Source organism: Magnolia sinica, chromosome 1 (genome assembly GCF_029962835.1).
Source record: "Magnolia sinica isolate HGM2019 chromosome 1, MsV1, whole genome shotgun sequence".
In the NCBI taxonomy this organism is placed as follows: Eukaryota; Viridiplantae; Streptophyta; class Magnoliopsida; order Magnoliales; family Magnoliaceae; genus Magnolia; species Magnolia sinica.
The window spans coordinates 16,158,096-16,176,318 of NC_080573.1; the positions used below are offsets into that span (position 1 = coordinate 16,158,096).

The following is an 18,223-nucleotide window of genomic DNA, read 5'->3' on the forward strand; positions in this document are numbered from 1 at the left end:
GGTGGCCCATGACAAAAAAAAAAAAAAAAAAAAAAACACGAGGGTGAAGAAAAAAAAAGGGCATTTTTTCTTAATATTTTCTTAGCTGGCCACTAATTTTTGACTCTGTGGCCCACCTTTTGAGCAGGCAGGGCTACCTTGTGTAGCCAAGGCATCTGCATGGAAGGACCCTCAAGACGCATGCAGTGGACCTTAGACATGTGCTCAACAAGGACTACATCTCACAATTGAGTGCAACATGGCACGTCTTAGAGCCTAGGCCCCTCCCATCGGCTCCCTGGCCCATTACCACCCCTAGTGATTGGAGACAAGAATTAATGATAATGAATGTCTTTTTTTTTTTTTCGGCTTCTCATCCCATCGAGCCTAAGACCATGTTTGGTTGCTGCTTGAAAATGAGTTCATCTCATCTTAGTATGTATTTACGCATGTTTGGTGGAACCAAATATCATGATATTTCATGAATCTTTGGTGAACCAAATGCACACTTAGAGACTGGTGGGGATTAAAAATATTAACCATAATTTATATAAACTATGATCTAACACATAATAATTGTTACCTAAAACAAGATGTAATCACTTTCAAGTGTCAACCAAACAAGGCCTTGGTATTTTTTAACCATGTATCTTCCATGAGATATCCCCACGCCAAGATGGAAGTGTATGAAATTGCAAATACCTGATCAAAGGAAAAGCAATCCAAGAGAGGTTCTTTGTATTGGGGATTCATTCCCCTCAGTTTCATCTACCATTTTCAAGTTTATCAATTGAAAGTCTTTAAGAATAAAGAGAAAAAAAGAAAGACCAAAAAGAAGAAGAAGAAGAAGAGAACATTCTGCGACATTAGTTGGAACTACTGACCTCCGTGACGGGATTTCGCCAAAGCAATTTCTTCGTAATCTACTTGACAAGAAAATCATAAACAATCATTCTGCAAATCTTTGGAAAATTCTTCAAAAAACAGCATCCTTGACTCAATAAATCATCTTCTGTTGTGAGAACCACTAGCTGCTGGATAAAGCTCTCCTCAGATGCATTGTTTCGGAAAAAGTCTCACAGATTGGCAGGCGCTTATGCAGTCTCATGGTTGAGCTTTGCCAGATGAAAATAACAGCCAAACACAGCTTTAAGGGCACATCACCGTGTCATGGCCCAACAACTGCAGCATTGCTGATGCAATGAAAAAATCGACACCCCCACTTTTAGACCCGCTTCACCCCTAGCATCTTTGCAGCCAGCTCCCACGTAACAATGGCAGCAGCATTAGCTGGAAATGCCCTCACCAATGTGGGCCCGAGACCTGCATAGCATCCACTCAACCCTACTCTCCTGTGTATCTACAAGAAGCAAAATCCGATAAGCTTCTTCAGTGCTGTGATGGAAAATCCAATTACACAGGATGGGAAGTGGACTACCAAGCTGAGTGTCTGGAAAGGATTCCGGGTAGAAGTTGTATCTGGGGACGTTTGAACAACGGTTTTCGCCACATCCAAGGGCAAGACAGTAGACCAGAACTGTAAATGCAGAGAAACATTGAAAAGCATAAGAACATGATTTTAGTTAATTCTGGAATGATGTGTTCTATGATGTTAATTCTGGAATGATGTGCTGTATGATGGTCAACTGGAATGAATGGTGTTTTCTTTTTCTTTTCCTCGGCCCAAAAATGGTACAGGTGGGGCCCACCCCTCGATAGCTTAAATACATGCTCTAATTTCTTCCCTATAAGATTATTAGCCATCCAATGAAGATGGAAAATTACAACCAATCGTCTGCATTTTCATGGGGCCAACTCAGCAACAATGTTGCGGGCGGGGGGATGGGATTTTCTGGGGTTTCTCCGATTCACTTTGAGGCTCATTGTAATGAATGATGTGGGACACCACAAGGTGGGCCCTGCATGTAATGTTTGTTGGGCCAAACAAAAATTTAATCAAACATTGAATGCTCTTGTTGAACCTTGGGATGGCAGTACTTACAGCTACACCAGCAAGCCCACCGCTGATTATGCCGATCCCCACATCAGCTAACAACTTCTGCTGGTGGTTGACACCGTGTGAAGTTGAATCCAGTTGCAAATGCACGTAATAACGGCTGAACTCGTAAGTGCTAAAGAAGACAGCATTTCCAATCGATTCTCTTAACAAAGTTGCAAAACCGCCCCGAAAGATGCCCTTAATCTGAGAGAGAAGCTGTCCATCAGCCCAAAGCACACACATCCATTTCCAAATACATAAAAAAAGGGAAAATCAGAGTATTTCACTCACTCCATCGTTCTTCACGGTCTTAAGAGCACAATCAAGTGGACCACTGTATCTTCCGTGCTTGGAAATTGCCGAGTCAGTCCCTTGAACTTGCATCCTACACTGGAAAATCTTTAGTGTCACGTGCAGAAAAATGGAAGGGAAAATAACATTTTTTTTTTTTTTTTGTAGAAAACCTACTTGAAAGTTGTGTATCTACCAAAATGTACATGCCTCTAAAAAATACTTCCCAAAACATTTTCGGTCAATTTAGATATCTTCCCCGACCATTTTACCCTCTACCCATACCTCAGTGGCAGCTGATTTTAGCTTAGTTGATATTGGACAGTGTATCTTATTGGCTGATCGTGTATTGCATACCAGAGTAGCCGCTAATATTCAGTGGCTGATACGGGCAGCAACACTGACACATACCGATTCCCATCATTATGGTTGACACGGGCTATGGAGACTTTTTTTTTTTTTTTTTTTCAGTTTTCACTGTTGATGATTTTTTTCCTTTTTGTTTGTTTGTTTGTTTGTTTGTTTTTTTTAGTTTTTTTTAAATAAATTTATAAATTATTATTTAAATTCTCTTGGAGAAAGGGGATTTGGGGTTTTGCTCCTATTCTAGACTAGATTTGAGTGAGAAAACCATGAACTGAAGCTGGAAGCATCACTTCGGGGAAAAATCTTCGTAAGAGGTAAAACATGCCTCCTACTGTTTTCTTGGAAAATTTTAATGTAGTGCTCACTAAAAATAGCCATGAACTAGCAAACCATGCTTATTTTGCATGAACTTTGGTAAGGCATCCATTATTTTCAAAAAATTGGGTATATTTTTTATTTTGGTTTTTCTTTCTATTTTTCATTTTTTAATCTTTATCATGCACCCATGTAATGTTAGATATATAAATCAGTGTAGTTAGGCTTGTATCTAGATAAGTCAGCACTTAGGCGTTTAAGGACTTCTTTTTTTCTTTTCTTTTTTTCAAAAAGATTTTGGGCATTCTTTTAATTTTATTTTTGTCTTTTCATCATATTGTGAATTTTCTAATATTACAAGATGAGGAGGATGATGATTTTGAAGAGCCTCCTCAACCTACAATGGGGCATTGACTAAGCACTATAGGGTATTAATCTTATATTGTACTTACCAACTAACCAATCCATCTAACCATCTATTCTGCCCATGGTCTGTAGAATAGGGTACATAGACTACAAAAGTTGTATAGTTGTACTTGCAATAATTGTAGGCTTGCGGTATGTATGTCATGTTTTAACTTTCACACACATAAAATGTTTGGATTAACTAATTTACATAATATCTTGAACTATAAAACAAACTCAACAAGGTCATCGAAAATGTCAAAATTCCACATTGAACGCTGGAAGGATAGATAACGACAGCCATACAATAAAGGGCATGCATAAAAATATACTAAAAATACAAAATAAACATCAAAATAGGCAATTTTTCATTTTTCTGACTTTTATCTGTTATTTTTCATTTTTTCCTTTAAAAGTTGCATTGATTTTGCTGATGTGGGCAAAGATACAGCCTACCCAAATATTCGTATCATGTTTTCGGGCCAGTCCATATGAGCATCAATATGATATTTGAACCTTGCTTGTAGCTGAAACTTTTACCATAAGCTAAAAAGTAAGATGTTGAAAGAAAATGTTAAGTTCCAAATATTGGGTTTTGGTAAATTAAATATCCATGAAAACAAATAGGTTTTGGTAAATATGCAGATCTCGAGTAGGTATTGGACACTAAAGCTAAAAGCAAGCAGGTTTTGGTAACTCTCTCAACATGAAGAGTGCAAAAAATACCAAAGTATGAGATTCTATAATTCACTTACTTTCACTAGCTCTGCTGGACATAGGATGAAACTGATGATAGCTCCGCCATAGGCTGCTGAAGGAATTATTACCTTGAGCTGCGGCTTACTGCTATTCACTTCCCCCTTATGCAAGCAACAGATGAAATAAAATATCATCACCACCCTACGGACACAAGGTCCTCGATAAGAAAAGATAGAGAGAGAGAGAGAGAGTATGAAATGGCGACTAAGGAGACTCCAGCTTGCAAGTGTATTGCCCATGGCAACTCATTCAGGCAAATGCTGGATTAAGCCAGCATATATCAAACTTGAGTTGCTCTCTGATATAGAACTACCTGCAATAATTGTTTCATTTGAGAATAGATGCCAAATAGAAGAGAGCTTTCAAAGGCCATCCCAATAAAAGAAGACGTTGCACCTCTGTAGAGTCCTTTCACCTGTAAGATACATGCATTAATGGGGTTTGCAGGATATAAACGTGAAGAAAATTGAAGTCACTACAAGAGAAACCAAACAACTAAAATACACACTCAAAGAAACTTTAGACTATTGAAGACAGCTCTTCAAAAAAGTGTCATATTCTCCAAGGCAGGCAGACGTGCTTGCAAGCAAGATTGAAAATACAGGTCCAATAAGGTGGACAGCGTTCAGCCCACCTTGTGGGCAGCGTGTGCATGAGCAGAAAGATCAAGAGATAGGCGGTGAATAGAGAGAAGAGGAAGAACACACACACACACACATAGAGGGGGGGAGGGAGGGAGATGTTCAAGGTTATTTTAAATTAAAGAGCAAAGTAGTTACACAAGAGGGGCTCAGCTGGGCCAGCAAGGCTGAAGGCCAATAATGTTCACCACCAAAACATGCACATGTGAGAAGGCAGAGCTCTAAGTCCTAGAGGAGGGGGGAGAATAGGACTATGCCAAATAAAAAATAAATGCGGAATACAATGACAGATAACACAATTAAATAGCAACCTCAAATGCATTAGTCTTGAGAGGTTGATACAAACTGAGCTCTAAGGACAACTTTTTACCAAAAACCAAAGTTTATGGTAGGACAACCTGATGTCTAGAACGTTGGTAAGCATCAAAAACTCAAACTGAGAATGAGGCGAAGGAAATAAACTAAATTATGACAACATTCACTACAGTGCTTAAAGAAAATTACAACATTCAGCACATCACGTACATCACAACCATCATCCAAACTCCGAGAATTATAATGGTTCGTGTGTGTACACCAACTGTTCGCAAACAGCCACACAACTACTCCACTCCCAATATCTACACCCACGGGATATTGGCTTTCACTAAGAAATAAGGTTTTCCAAGGTTCACCTTAAAACCTTCACAATTGTGTTTTTCAAATGGGCTTACACAATTACAAAAACCCCACACTGAGATTTTCTGGCTGAATCTCACAAACCAAAAATAGAGAAAATTGAAATACTTATATGAAGATTCCGATGTAGCCCAGTAGAACCAATTCGATGTAGACGTAGATGTTCAATGTCCAATCTCACAAAAGAAAGAGTTCTAGGTCTAAATGATTTTTAAATTAAATCAACCTGGGGCTAGCTTGATTTGATTTTGATCTCAAAAGGGTAAATCACAATTCCCCTTTTTAATACAATAGAGTTGAACAAAGAGATCACAAAATCAAATACAAAAAGCTTTGAAAAGAATTTAAAATGATTAAGTAATAATTTCACAATTGCAGCGAATTATATCTCAGAGTAATGGCTTGATTAGGCTTGGAATGAATGAAAAACTCTGAGATTCGTCCTCTATTTACAATCATCAACAAATATAGATCAGCATCAAGCATAAACATGTCTAAGGATTATCCAAGCAAAAGCAAAGAGTTAAAAGTTAGTACATGCCCAATATAAATAAGAAGACTAATCAGAACCAGAAGACAAAGTAGGAATAGATGAGTCAATTTGATATAATCCCTTTTTAATGCGACGAAGGTATTTGTGCATATATTTGAATTGTGTTTCATGGGATACATGGAGACCATCCACCTTCTCTTCTAAGGTTCTAAGTCTCTCATCAAAATCAGAAGTCTGAAAATTAGGATCAGCCTCATAATCAAATTCTAACTCATTAAACAGATCATCCATATTCACGTCGTCAGTAGGTAGTGCCTCTTCCTCTCCAACTTCTTCTCTAGCTCCTCCAGCGTCCCTATCAACTTGACCAGGAGCCAACTCTAATTTTATCTTGTTGATATTTGAGTTGTTGAAGGGAAGATGAGAAATAGGAGCTTCTCCAAGTGGCATGACCACAAGACAGTGAGTACCAAGGGTGGTGATCAAATAAGCGAATGGAATAACGCTATGCCCCGGATGAAGACGAAATTGGATAATAATATAAGAGATTAATGACGGAAGACACACTTGAATGCCGGAAACGACAGAATGAAGAATACGCACCATGAAAGAAGTTAATTCAGACTTGTTACTAGATCTAGGGTAAACATTGGAAATAAAGATGTGATGTAGTACTTTGTATCTGGGTAACCTATGGTTGGCATGGAGCGCAATCCCGGAATTCCATTCCGAGTTCATGTTACATAAATTTCTGGTTAAAAGGCGTTTTTCAGATTCATTCAATCTCTCAGCCAATATGGATATTGGAATCCCTTCATCATTAACTGGTATATCCATCAAGCTAGAGATCAAGTGACGATCTACTGGAAATGTACCATCTTTAAACGTAATAGTGAAGGTTAAATTTTCAATAGAAACATCACTAATACATGCATACATGGCTTGTGCAATGGACCAATATGGGGGTCCGCCCCAATTCAAAATGTTATCCCATCCTAGAGCCACAAAGAGGGAAATGATATTGAACTGAACCAAATGGTTGGAATTGACGGTCTGTTCAACAATGATGTTGCGGAGACGAATATCCCGCACATATTCCGGGTCCTCTTCGGGTGATCGAAGAGTGCGTACAGAAATAGGTGAGGAACAAGAAGAAGAAGGACCACGAGTAGTTCTCTTCTTATGTCTACCTTCCATTGCAAGATAAAATAGGAGAAAGCAAGAAAGATTTATGGATTTCACCCAAATCAGATTTTTCCAAAAAATGCAAGGAAACCACAAGAAAGCTTGAAATAAACACTAGAATCAAGCTAAATGAGATGCAAGGAACCTAAATCCGAAAGAAAAATGAAAATGACGTACTAACCAAGTTGTATTCGGAAGTGGGTTCGACCAGTCGGAGAAGGGGCTGTTGGAGAAGATGAAGAAAGAGAAGAAAAAGTGATTTTTCTTACAATAAAAGCACCCTACCCGCGCATCTCAACTGGTCGAGTATATACTCGACCGGTTGTGCCGTGACTGGTTGAGTGTGTACTCGACTGGTCGTGCAGACTCAAAAATTCTCAATTTTAATAATTTTTGAAATTCTAAAAAATTTGCAAAAATATAAATATACAAAATATAGTACAAACAGACACAATAATTTCATATCAAATTATATATACCAATATCCAGTTTTAACTTAGAGAACCTGTTTCTGTCAAGTGGTTTAGTGAAAATGTCTACAAGTTGATTTTCAGTTTGAACATAATCCAATGAAATAATTTTATCTTCTACTAATTCACGAATGTAATGATATCTAATGTCAATATGCTTGGTTCGTGAGTGCTGGATGGGATTCTTAAAGATATTGATTGCGCTAGAGTTATCGCAATACAGTACCATAATATCTTATGCAATGTTGTGCGCATATGCGGTCGCACATTTTATTTTATTTTATTTTTCGCATTTTTTCAAAAAATTTTAAAAAAAACGCATATATATTTTTTTTGCATTTTTTCAAAAAATTAAAAAAAAATAAAATTAGAAAAATCAAAATAAATTATTATATGTCATTGGGACATGAAATACATTTAATTTTAGTAAAAATAAAATAAAACCAATTACGTACAGCTCCTATTTGAAATCTTCCCTTCAACAACACAAATATCAACAAGATGAAATTAGAGTTGGCTCTTGGTCAAGTTGACGGGGATGCTGGAGGAGCTAGAGAAGAAGTTGGAGAGGAAGAGGCACTACCTACTGACAACGTGAATATGGATGATCTGTTTGATGAGTTAGAATCTGATTCTAAGGCTGATCCCGATTTTCAGCCTTCTGATTTTTATGAGAGACTTAGAACCTTAGAAGAGAAGGTGGATGGTCTCCACGTATCCCATGAAACACAATTCAAATATATACGCAAATACCTTCGTCGCATTAACAAGGGATTACATCAAATTGACCCATCTATTCTTGCTCCGTCTTCTGGTTCTGATTAGTCTTTTTAGTTATATTGGGCATGTACTAACTTTTAAATCTTTACTTTTGCTTGGATAATCCTTTGACATGTTTTATTTGCTACTCTAAGGAGACGTTTATGCCTGATGATGATCTATATTTGTTGATGATTGTACATGATATTCACTCTCTTACCTCATACTCTTCTCTGTTATTTTTATTCTTCATTCATCTATGTATTTCTTTTTCTTTCCTTTGTCATATTGTGACAAAAAGGGGGAGAAATGTGGTATGATTTGAATAGTATAATGATTGGATTTGGATGTGGTTGTAGAGAAATATAGAAGTGCATATTTTTTTTTTTTATAGATATGTAGTTGATTAATACAGGTACTCTACAAATCACCTTGTCTGGATGGAGGGGGAGTAGTAGATTGAGGGGTGGTAGTAGTAACATTGTCTTGTGAACTGGTGCATGATTCTTTAGTCGGTTTTGTCACAAATTTGACAAAGGGGGAGATTGTAAGTGCTATGTTATAATTTGAGCACCCAATATTGTCAAATTTTGTTGTGCCAAACTGCTTGTAATCAGTATCTTGTTATGATAAGATGGAAAGTTCAAGATCACCATCGTCAACTCTTTTACATTTTCAAGTTGAAGAACATTGCCAAAGATCGAACACAAGCTCAAGTATAAGAATAGAAATTTAAAGCTCAAGTTAAAGTTTAAGACCACCACCTTAAGTCTCAAGATCACAAGCTCAAGAATATGAGGTCAAGCTTCATGTGCTTCAATATAAACGATCTACCGAAGCGATCGATGTTTCAAACTCACATTTAAGGTATGGATGACCCTAAATTGACCATAGGTTAGGTCATATTAATTGCATATTGAATTTGGGTCAATGTATAAGTTTATAGGCTTTTCTTCGACTAGTCCTAGTTATTGTTCGACTAGTCCAAGCACTAGCTCGACCAGTCCAAAGTGTTTCTCGACTAGTCTAAGATTTGTTGAGAATTTTCAGAAATTTTTTGTTGTAGCTCGACCAATCGTGCACACTGCTTGACCAGTCGAGTGAACAGTCTTGACTAATCAAACAGTGCTCGACTCGAACTCCAGCGACTTAATTTTTATTCACTCGACCAATCGAGTGCATAACTTGACCAGTCGAACAAGCCACTCGACCTATCGAGTAACGGGTTTATCTTATCGCACTAGAAATTTTAAAAATTGGTTGGTGCTTCGATCAGTCAAACCGACCCTTAGACCAGTCAAGAGAACAAAAATTAAGTCGCTGGAGTTCGAGTCGAGTACTGTTCATTTGGTCAAGACTGTTCACTTAACTGGTCGAGCAGTGTGCACGACCAGTCGAGCCACAACAAAAAATTTTCGAAAATTCTCAACAAATCTTGGACTGGTCGAGTTAATGCCTGGACTAGTCGAACAATGACTAGGACTAGTTGAAGAAAAGCCTATAAACTTATACATTGACCCAAATTCAATATGCAATTAATATGACCTAACCTATGGTCAATTTAGGGTCATCCATACCTTAAATGTGAGTTTAAAACATCAAAACATCGATCGCTTCGGTAGATCGTTTATATTGAAGCATATGAAGCTTGATCTCGTATTCTTGAGCTTGAGCTTGTGATCTTGAGACTTAAGGTGGTAGTCTTAAACTTTAACTTGAGCTTTGAATTTCTATTCTTGTACTTGAGCTTGTGATCGATCTTTGGCAATATTTTTCAACTTGAAAATGTAGAAGAGTTGACGATAGTGATCTTGAACTTTCCATCTTATCATAACAAGATACTGACTCCAAGCGGTTTGGCACAACAAAATTTGACAATATCGGGTGCTCGAATTACAACATGCCTTTCAACAAAGATGAAATTAGACTATTTTCAGTAAATAGCACACTCATTTTAGGTCACTCTTCAGGTTGACAAAATCCCAATTTCTATTGATGATTTGCTTTGTCTATAGCTAACCCATCATGCTGCTGCAAAAACATCTTACCAAGGGCAAACTTTATAAAGACTTTTCCCTATTATATTGTTACATGAGAATGAAATTTTAAAAAATATTTTTTTTAAAAAAACCCCTAAAACCCAATTTTGGTTGCAATTTCAATTTGTATACCCATGGCAAGGAATTAGTCTTCCCAAATCTCAACAAGTACTCCCTCATACTTCTCTAGATGGACAACTCCCAAAATGTAGTCTATTGGATCATGGAGATTCTCCTCATTTGAAATTGAATGTTATCTCTCATTAATTGGGATGGATGGGATGTATGCTTAAACCCAGTTAAGTCATCTAAATATTAATATGGTTATCATGAGCCCATTGCTCACCAATATAAGCAATTGAAACCTTGATAGATTTCAAAAATTTTAGTCCTGTAGGTGAACAAATATGGGAGACAACATTGAAATTCTACACTGTCATTGCCTATAGTGACTCCTTGTCCAACAGTAGAAACATTCAATGTTCCACACCTTACAAAGTGTACATTACAACACCAGAGCATATGATATAAACATCATGTATGCAGTATGATGCACATCTGTCCCACGCCATAACAGGCATCACTAATGTGGCACATGCATGTGCATAAACTCCAATTCCACAACGTCTACGATGCTCCAAGTTATAGAACCCAACCCTCAAGCATGAATAGTTGTCATTTGTGGTCCCCATATTGGCATTCTCACATTAGTAGGCCTCATGGGCACATAACGAACCATGGCACTTCTAAGTTCCTATCACATTTATCTTGATAATCCTACCACCTCATTGGACAAAAGGGACAGAAGTTCCTGTTGGTTTGAGGATCCTATACATTTTTAATATCCATTGGGGCTGTTTCTTTCGCCAATTTCCCTGGTAATGTAGGGGAAATGTGTCATCATTATAATTTTACCACTACCAAACCAAACGCGAGAATCGTCGGTCAAATGCAGATGTATTCAGAGACAAGGAATTTGTAATCAGCGCACTTTTCCATGTAATTACTGTAAAAATCTTGAACCCAAACAATGACATCAGTGTATTTTGATGATGATTTGACACTAAAGCAATGTAAAAATGCCATCATTATGATTTTATTGCCGATAAACCAAACGCAGGAATCGGCAGTCAAATGCAAATGTCATCAAGAGAACCGTAAAGTAATTTGTAATCCTTGCATATTTTGTTTACATTATTGTGGTAACTGGTCAAACAAACAGGTAGCACATAACTACTTAAATGTAAACAATCTTTCAAAGGCATGCTAAAACTAGGGGCGGAAATGCCTGTGCTAGGGTCGTGCTGGGCCGGGGTTGGTACCAGCCCAGTCCGGTCCTGGTCCTAACAGGCCGAAAAGGCCTTCCTGGTTGGCCTTGGACCTAACAGGCTAGGCCGGTGCTATAAGGAAAAGAGTTGAAGTAATCAAAGGTTTAATAGGCCCAATTTCTTTTCTTTTCTCTTCTCTTCTCCTCTTCTCTTCTTCTTCTTCTTTTTATTTTTTAAGGATATCCCCCATCCACAATAAATCCTAAACGTAAACAGTTTGGATCATTGAAACATGACTTGGATCCAATGATTGTATTTAAAGTTAAACTATACATGCATGTCGATAGGGAACCATCAATAAATGTCTTTAACCACTATAAAATGATTGGGATGCCAAAGAGCTGGGCCATTCAATATTGGCCCTGGGCCAGCCCAGCCTGAGTAAGGGGCCTAGATTTCAGGCCCAGCCCAGTCATTGGGCCAAGCTTAGAGGCCCAAGCCCTGGCCCTACAGAATCCTAAAACCTATCTAAAACCTAAAGAATCTTAAAACCAGTGCATTTCCATATGGTGTTAAGAGAAAAATGCAATGTGGTAACACCAGTGAAAGTTTTTAGTAGGCTATTCTAGAATCATAATACCCTGTATAAGCTCCCATATTCCTCATTTCAGGTGTAGTTTGTGTGCGCGTGTCTATGGGGATAGGGAGGTTTAGATGACAGAGAAAGCACATGAAACTTCAGCTAAGTTACCATACAAACATATTTCAAGTAAACAGTCTATGTATTAGAAATTTTATTGTAACAACATTTGAAAAAATAAATGAGGGGCACTTTGTTACATTTCAGTTCCTAGTCATTATGAAGTCGTGATTCAAATCACTGTTAACTTTGGAGTTTGGATGGGGTAAGTCATCAACATATGCATCCAAAGAAAAACAAAAAAATTTGTTACTCTAATGTAAAAAGATAATGCATCCAGACTGTCAGGAACATAGTTTTTAGATTCAGAGGCTAGGATTGATTCAGTTGGACTCGAGTTGAGTAGCAACTTGCTCAGCCTTGAGTTGAACCAGATCAGGCAGTGCCGAATCCGAATAAACTCATCCAAGTCAGGTGAAACCATGGCCAGGCAATCACGGAAAAAATACAAAACTATCCATTCTTCTAATCTCAGAAACAGTGCAGGAAGCATACTCCTTCATTACTAAGAATTCGAGCAGTACAATGTAGTGCATTCTTGTACTTCTTCCCTTGCGCTTCAGTGTTGTGCTTTTGCAGCTTCACCTAATATATGCATGACAGATCATGTGATTAGAAAGGAATACAAGGCACCAACAAAAGTATCTTGCACACAAGACACTTATGGTAAAAGAAAACATGTTGAAGAGATGCAAGATGTGCTGTAGAGCTATAAACCTAAATCAATGCCCATCCAAAATTATTTCCAATTCAATAAGATCGTCTAGTTCAGATTTTGTAATGCGGTTATCATTAAGGTTCTAGTCAACTACTGTTAGCGTAGAAATTTCATGCACAAGATATAGCGAGTAAAATATGCTTGTTGGGTTGAACATACCATACATAGTAAAGGGCACCCAGGAAGTGGAAAGCTGTGTTGAAAGTTGCTGAATTTTTTAGGAGGGAGATCTTCAGGCCCAGGGGATATAGTTATTGGGTCTAGTTCTGGATGGATGTATGGTGTGGGGATTGCCCTCTCTGTTTGGCCTTTCACAAGTCATTCGGGTTAACAGTTGTGGGAGATGGTCCTATCTCTCATTATGTATCTGCCGTGGCCGTGGGTGAGAATGGCCATGGCCCCTGAGATTTTGTAGAATTCACCCATCTTATGGGCCTCATCCAGCAATCTGGGATTGTGCTTTCGAACCGGATGACTGGGCTAGGAATGCAGATAGGTTGGACCGGTTCTTGGTCAAATGCTTTTATTCAGTTATTGCTAGGCACTCTCCCTAGTATTCTGGATCCCATTCATCTCATATGGAAATACAAAGATCCCCCTTGTGTACTCGTTTCATTAGTGCTTAAGGAAATCATCATTGAATAATTATTACATTTTCTTTTTCTTTTCCCACTAACCAAACATGCCCTTAAGGTAATTTGCTATTGAAACTATTTTACTATAACAGACTATGACCGAACGAATGATGAAGGTCTGAAGGTGGAAGGCTTGCTAATACTTGCTAGTTCTAGCACTAGCCAGTAGTCCACTAGCATACCATATGAGTGAGACCTATGCAGTCGCCAACACACTGTTAGTATATAGAACTAGTTGAACATACTCCTTTGTGATGGTCGACTCTACTTTGAATGGTGACAAAGAGATGCTTGTCATCATCGACAAACCTATTTTGACCTAAATTGAAAGGAACGACCATTTTTGGATCCCATTACACCATGTTAACGAGTGCTATCTAATTGGTAGTCATTTGAAAGCACCCTAAGGTGTGGCACGGCCACCAAGGTGTTTCGTATCCATTACGATACGGTTGTAAAAGGTTGTTACGGATAGGTAGTGGCTGTGATCGTTACGCGATACGGGAGTAAAATGGGATAATTGACTTTTTTAGGACCATATCAATCGTTATAGGGGCTGTAATGGCCGTTACGGGGCATAACGATTGTTACCCTCATAACGGTCGAAAAATGACCACTTCTTTTTTCTATATAAACCCAATTTTTACTCATTTTCCCACTTTCCTTATTCCAAAAACTTTCCTCATAACGGTCGAAAAATGACCACTCATACTATAATATTTAGGATTAAAATAGTAGATTAAAGCGATTTGGGTGAATAGAAGCTTTGATGGTCATTTTTTCAAAAAATTGAAAAAGTGGTATATGTGCATTTTTTAATTTTTTTTTTCGATTTCTATTTCTAATGCTTGATTATAATGTGTAAATATTAGAGAGACATATTGTTTCAAATATATATATATATATATATATATATATATATATATATATATATATATATATATATATATATATATATATATATATATATATATATATATATGCTCACCTACACACGTGAGAACTTTTTGAGAACTCATCACACGTGGTGTGATCCCAAAATCTGAATGGTCCACGTGATTAGCACCCCATGAAACCCCCTAGGGCTGAACTTTCACCCTGATCCAAAACTTTGGTGGTCCATGGCCAAAGAAAACAGTTTCCTCCCTTGATTTGCATCTCTCTTTGCTATGGCCCACCAGAGTTTTAGATCAAGGTGAAAATTGGTCCCTAAGGGTTTCATGGGGTGCTGCTCACATGGATCATTTGGATTTTAGGCCCATGACATGTGTGCAACGGTGCGCACGTGAGCATGCCTAATATATATATATATATATATATATATATATATATATTAGAGAGACATAACCATGTTCATAAATTCACCAGACAACTCAATACAACACGCTCACTAAAGAGTAGATCGTTACCCTACCATAAACATGTTCAAAACAAAAAATGAATACAGATTTGGAATATTTACATTGTTTTAGATTTTCTAGATATTTTTCCATAAATATTCGAGTAAATTTTTTTTTAAGCATCACGGGGGTCGTGTGGTCGTTACGCCCCTGTATTAGCCATTACAACTGATACCTGTATGGGTAATGGTGGTGACCGTTACGGCCACCGTTACCGATACAGAATACCCTAACGACCACCATGAGTGGAAGAATGAAGAATAAATGGACCAAGCAGACCAAGCAAGCTGCCCACGACCTCGAACATAGTAGAAACTGTAAGTGGGCAGTTAGCAACTACCATTGCAAGCATGGCTAGGTGACAACTCTCGCCATATGACCGTTGACCCTTTAACATTTCCAAGAAAAAACAACACTCCAAACCAAAACAATAGTGGATTCTACAGTTTTCCAATTCCCGAGGTTTCCATAGGGGTCGCCACATCCACATTTTGGATTCTCTCTTAAAACAGTTTAATAAGTGGGATTCCATGGAAAAGGAAATGAAAAGTGTAATAATTAATGCTTTCTCGTATTTGATTTGAAAAGAAAATCACGGATTCCACGTGTAATTATTACAAAATTTCAATTTTACAATTCTTAAGCACAAGATCAAAAGTGAACCTTGTGAAATGACCGATATTTTTTTTTTTGAAACTTGAAAAAATTATATTAATAAAGAAAAAGATACAACGATAGGAGAAGACAGTCCGCAGAGAATGCAGACGCACCGAACTCCTAAAAAAGAAAAAGAAAGTCAAAACCCTTTAAGGAGTCCTCGATACAGGCCCATTCAATCAACATTCTCTTTGCCTTAGATGAGACAGCGTGTGGGGGGTTAGACAAGTCCCTGAAACATCTGCCATTTCTCTCCTCCCAAACAGCCCACCAGATCACTATGATTGACATCCTCCAGAGTCTAGTCCGCACCTTGCCAATATTTACCCCATGCCAAACCTGAAGAAGATGATTCACCATACCAGGGGTGCTCCAACTAATGTTAAACCGAGAGTGATGTGGAGATTTCACTTGCAAATCAAACATACCACTTAAAATGCAACAATACTTCATATGAACAATCCATCAATTCAACACAACTAATTCGCCTTATTATTAGAACTTCCTACGGATCGGTTAAAATACCGCGATGATAGGGATCGATCGTCTGACCTTACCTTCAACCAAGAGTGTCTCTACCCACATGCTAAGTATTTGGTTTTTGTTATTAATTACAAAATTAAATTCTTAATCCGATTAATCTGGGGCCTTATGTGGCTAAAAAATTTAGGTACACTACAATCAATTTCTCAATAGTATCTTTGGAAACAAAGATTACGAATTCCTTTGTTTTCCCATGGATTCCTGCTTATCAAAACAGGCCCTAAGAGTTCTTTGGGGCAGAACGAAATGGCTATAAAGAGGGGGCATGCGACAACCACATAATGCATTGTTAAGAACCTAAACAATACGCCAAAAGCCCCAGGATTGATGGAACGTGTCAAGCTAGGCTCTTTAAACCATTGGGAACTTAACATTCCACCACGCTCCGTAGCTGACGTCCACAGTGGCCCACTTTGTGGCAGCATTCACTCTCGCCTCTTTTCCAGGTAGCCCTTTACAGGGCATGGCGGATGCACTCTGGTTATCTAGGTAGCCCTTTACAGGGCATGGCAGATGCACTCTGGTTATCCAGGTAGCCCTTTCCACTTGGTGGCTGAACTCTGGTTGCTCAGGTAGCCATTTTCATGTTGTGGCGGCTTTCACTCTGCTCCGGGTTGCCCTTTCCACAGGTCGCCCCTTCCATGACTCGAACATATGACGTGGTGTCGGCTCTGATACCAATTGCTAAGAACCTAATCAATATGCCAAAAGCCTCAGGACTGATGGAACGTGTCAAACTAGGCTCTTCAAACCATTAGGATCTTAACATGCATCTTGTATAAATTCAAGAAATGTAACTCCTAAGGGAGCTTTTCAAAGTCCTCTCTCCCTCTCGAAGAGTATCTATTTTTCTTAATTAGTGTCAAATCATTGCATAAGAACAGTCAGGTTCTTAGCGCACATCCACCGTTCATACGACACCATAACAATCAAAATCATATCCGACAATGAGCCAAACACCGCTAATCACAGCTCATTTGGCACCATTACAATCGAAACCAGCAAGTAGACGACCCAAAAAACGAAATTTCGGCAAAAACGACTACTGAATTCTAATTTCAATCCACATACGAATGAATATCTAGCTAGCAATTCAATCAAATCCAAAAGAAAAAAACAATAAGAAATTTATAGTGCGAAGAGAATCCATTTTTACTAAAAAAATAAATAAATAAATCAAAGGATAGAAGCAATTTTTAAGAGGGTATTGGTTTGTCGTTACTCTAAAATTAAGAAAATATGTATGAGAAAGTAAATGGTTTGGGGGTGGAGATGCTAACCTTAACGGTGTCGAATGGATGGCCCGTTATAACGGTAGCAATGCCCGCTGCAAGGCCTGCCGCGTATTCCTTCGCGGCTTCCGCCATTGCCGGCCTTCTTTCCTACGCACCTTCTCCGCCAGCTGCCGCCATTTTCCAAAGTGCGCCCCTTTCTTCTACTTCTTGTCAGGAATTCTAATTGCAGACGCGCAATTTTCATGCGCCACGAAAAAAAATCGCTCACACGTGTGAAGGTGGGGCCGGGTAGCCCGCCCGACCTGTTTTGGGCCGGCCCTGGACCTACTAGCTTGGCTATGGGCCAGGCCTGGGCAAGCATGGCCAGATCAGCTTTTGGGTTGGGCGTGGGCTCAAGTTAGTCCGACCCAACTTCATATGCTTAGCCTACTCCAGCTCGGCGCAGGCAGGGGTTTTGAGTAGCCACTGTGATGTATGGGTTTCATCCACACCGTCCATCCATTTTGGCTTATGATTTTAAGGTGCAAACACAGATATAAGGTTTTTCTAATGCTCAAGTCAACCACAAATTAGGGGATTAAACGCTACCATTGAAAACTTCTTTGGGACACAAAAGTATTTGATTGGGCTTATATTTGTCTTTTTTTCCTTCATTGAAGTTTATATGACCTCATGAAAATATTGGATG

General features: G+C 38.4%; 1 protein-coding gene across 1 annotated transcript; it reads right to left on the minus strand.

Moving 5' to 3' along the window:
- Positions 1 to 691: 691 nt before the first annotated feature.
- On the minus strand, positions 692 to 17,764 carry LOC131241105 (mitochondrial arginine transporter BAC1). Its single transcript, XM_058239773.1, has 8 exons — positions 17,581 to 17,764; positions 12,843 to 12,932; positions 4,428 to 4,529; positions 4,111 to 4,215; positions 2,270 to 2,368; positions 1,982 to 2,182; positions 1,418 to 1,516; positions 692 to 1,339 (listed from the first exon to the last, which is right to left on the minus strand). Exons 1-8 carry the CDS (start codon positions 17,665 to 17,667, stop codon positions 1,205 to 1,207), a joined length of 918 nt encoding a protein of 305 aa, XP_058095756.1. The 5' UTR covers positions 17,668 to 17,764; the 3' UTR covers positions 692 to 1,204.
- Between the last annotated feature and the right edge of the window lie 459 nt (positions 17,765 to 18,223).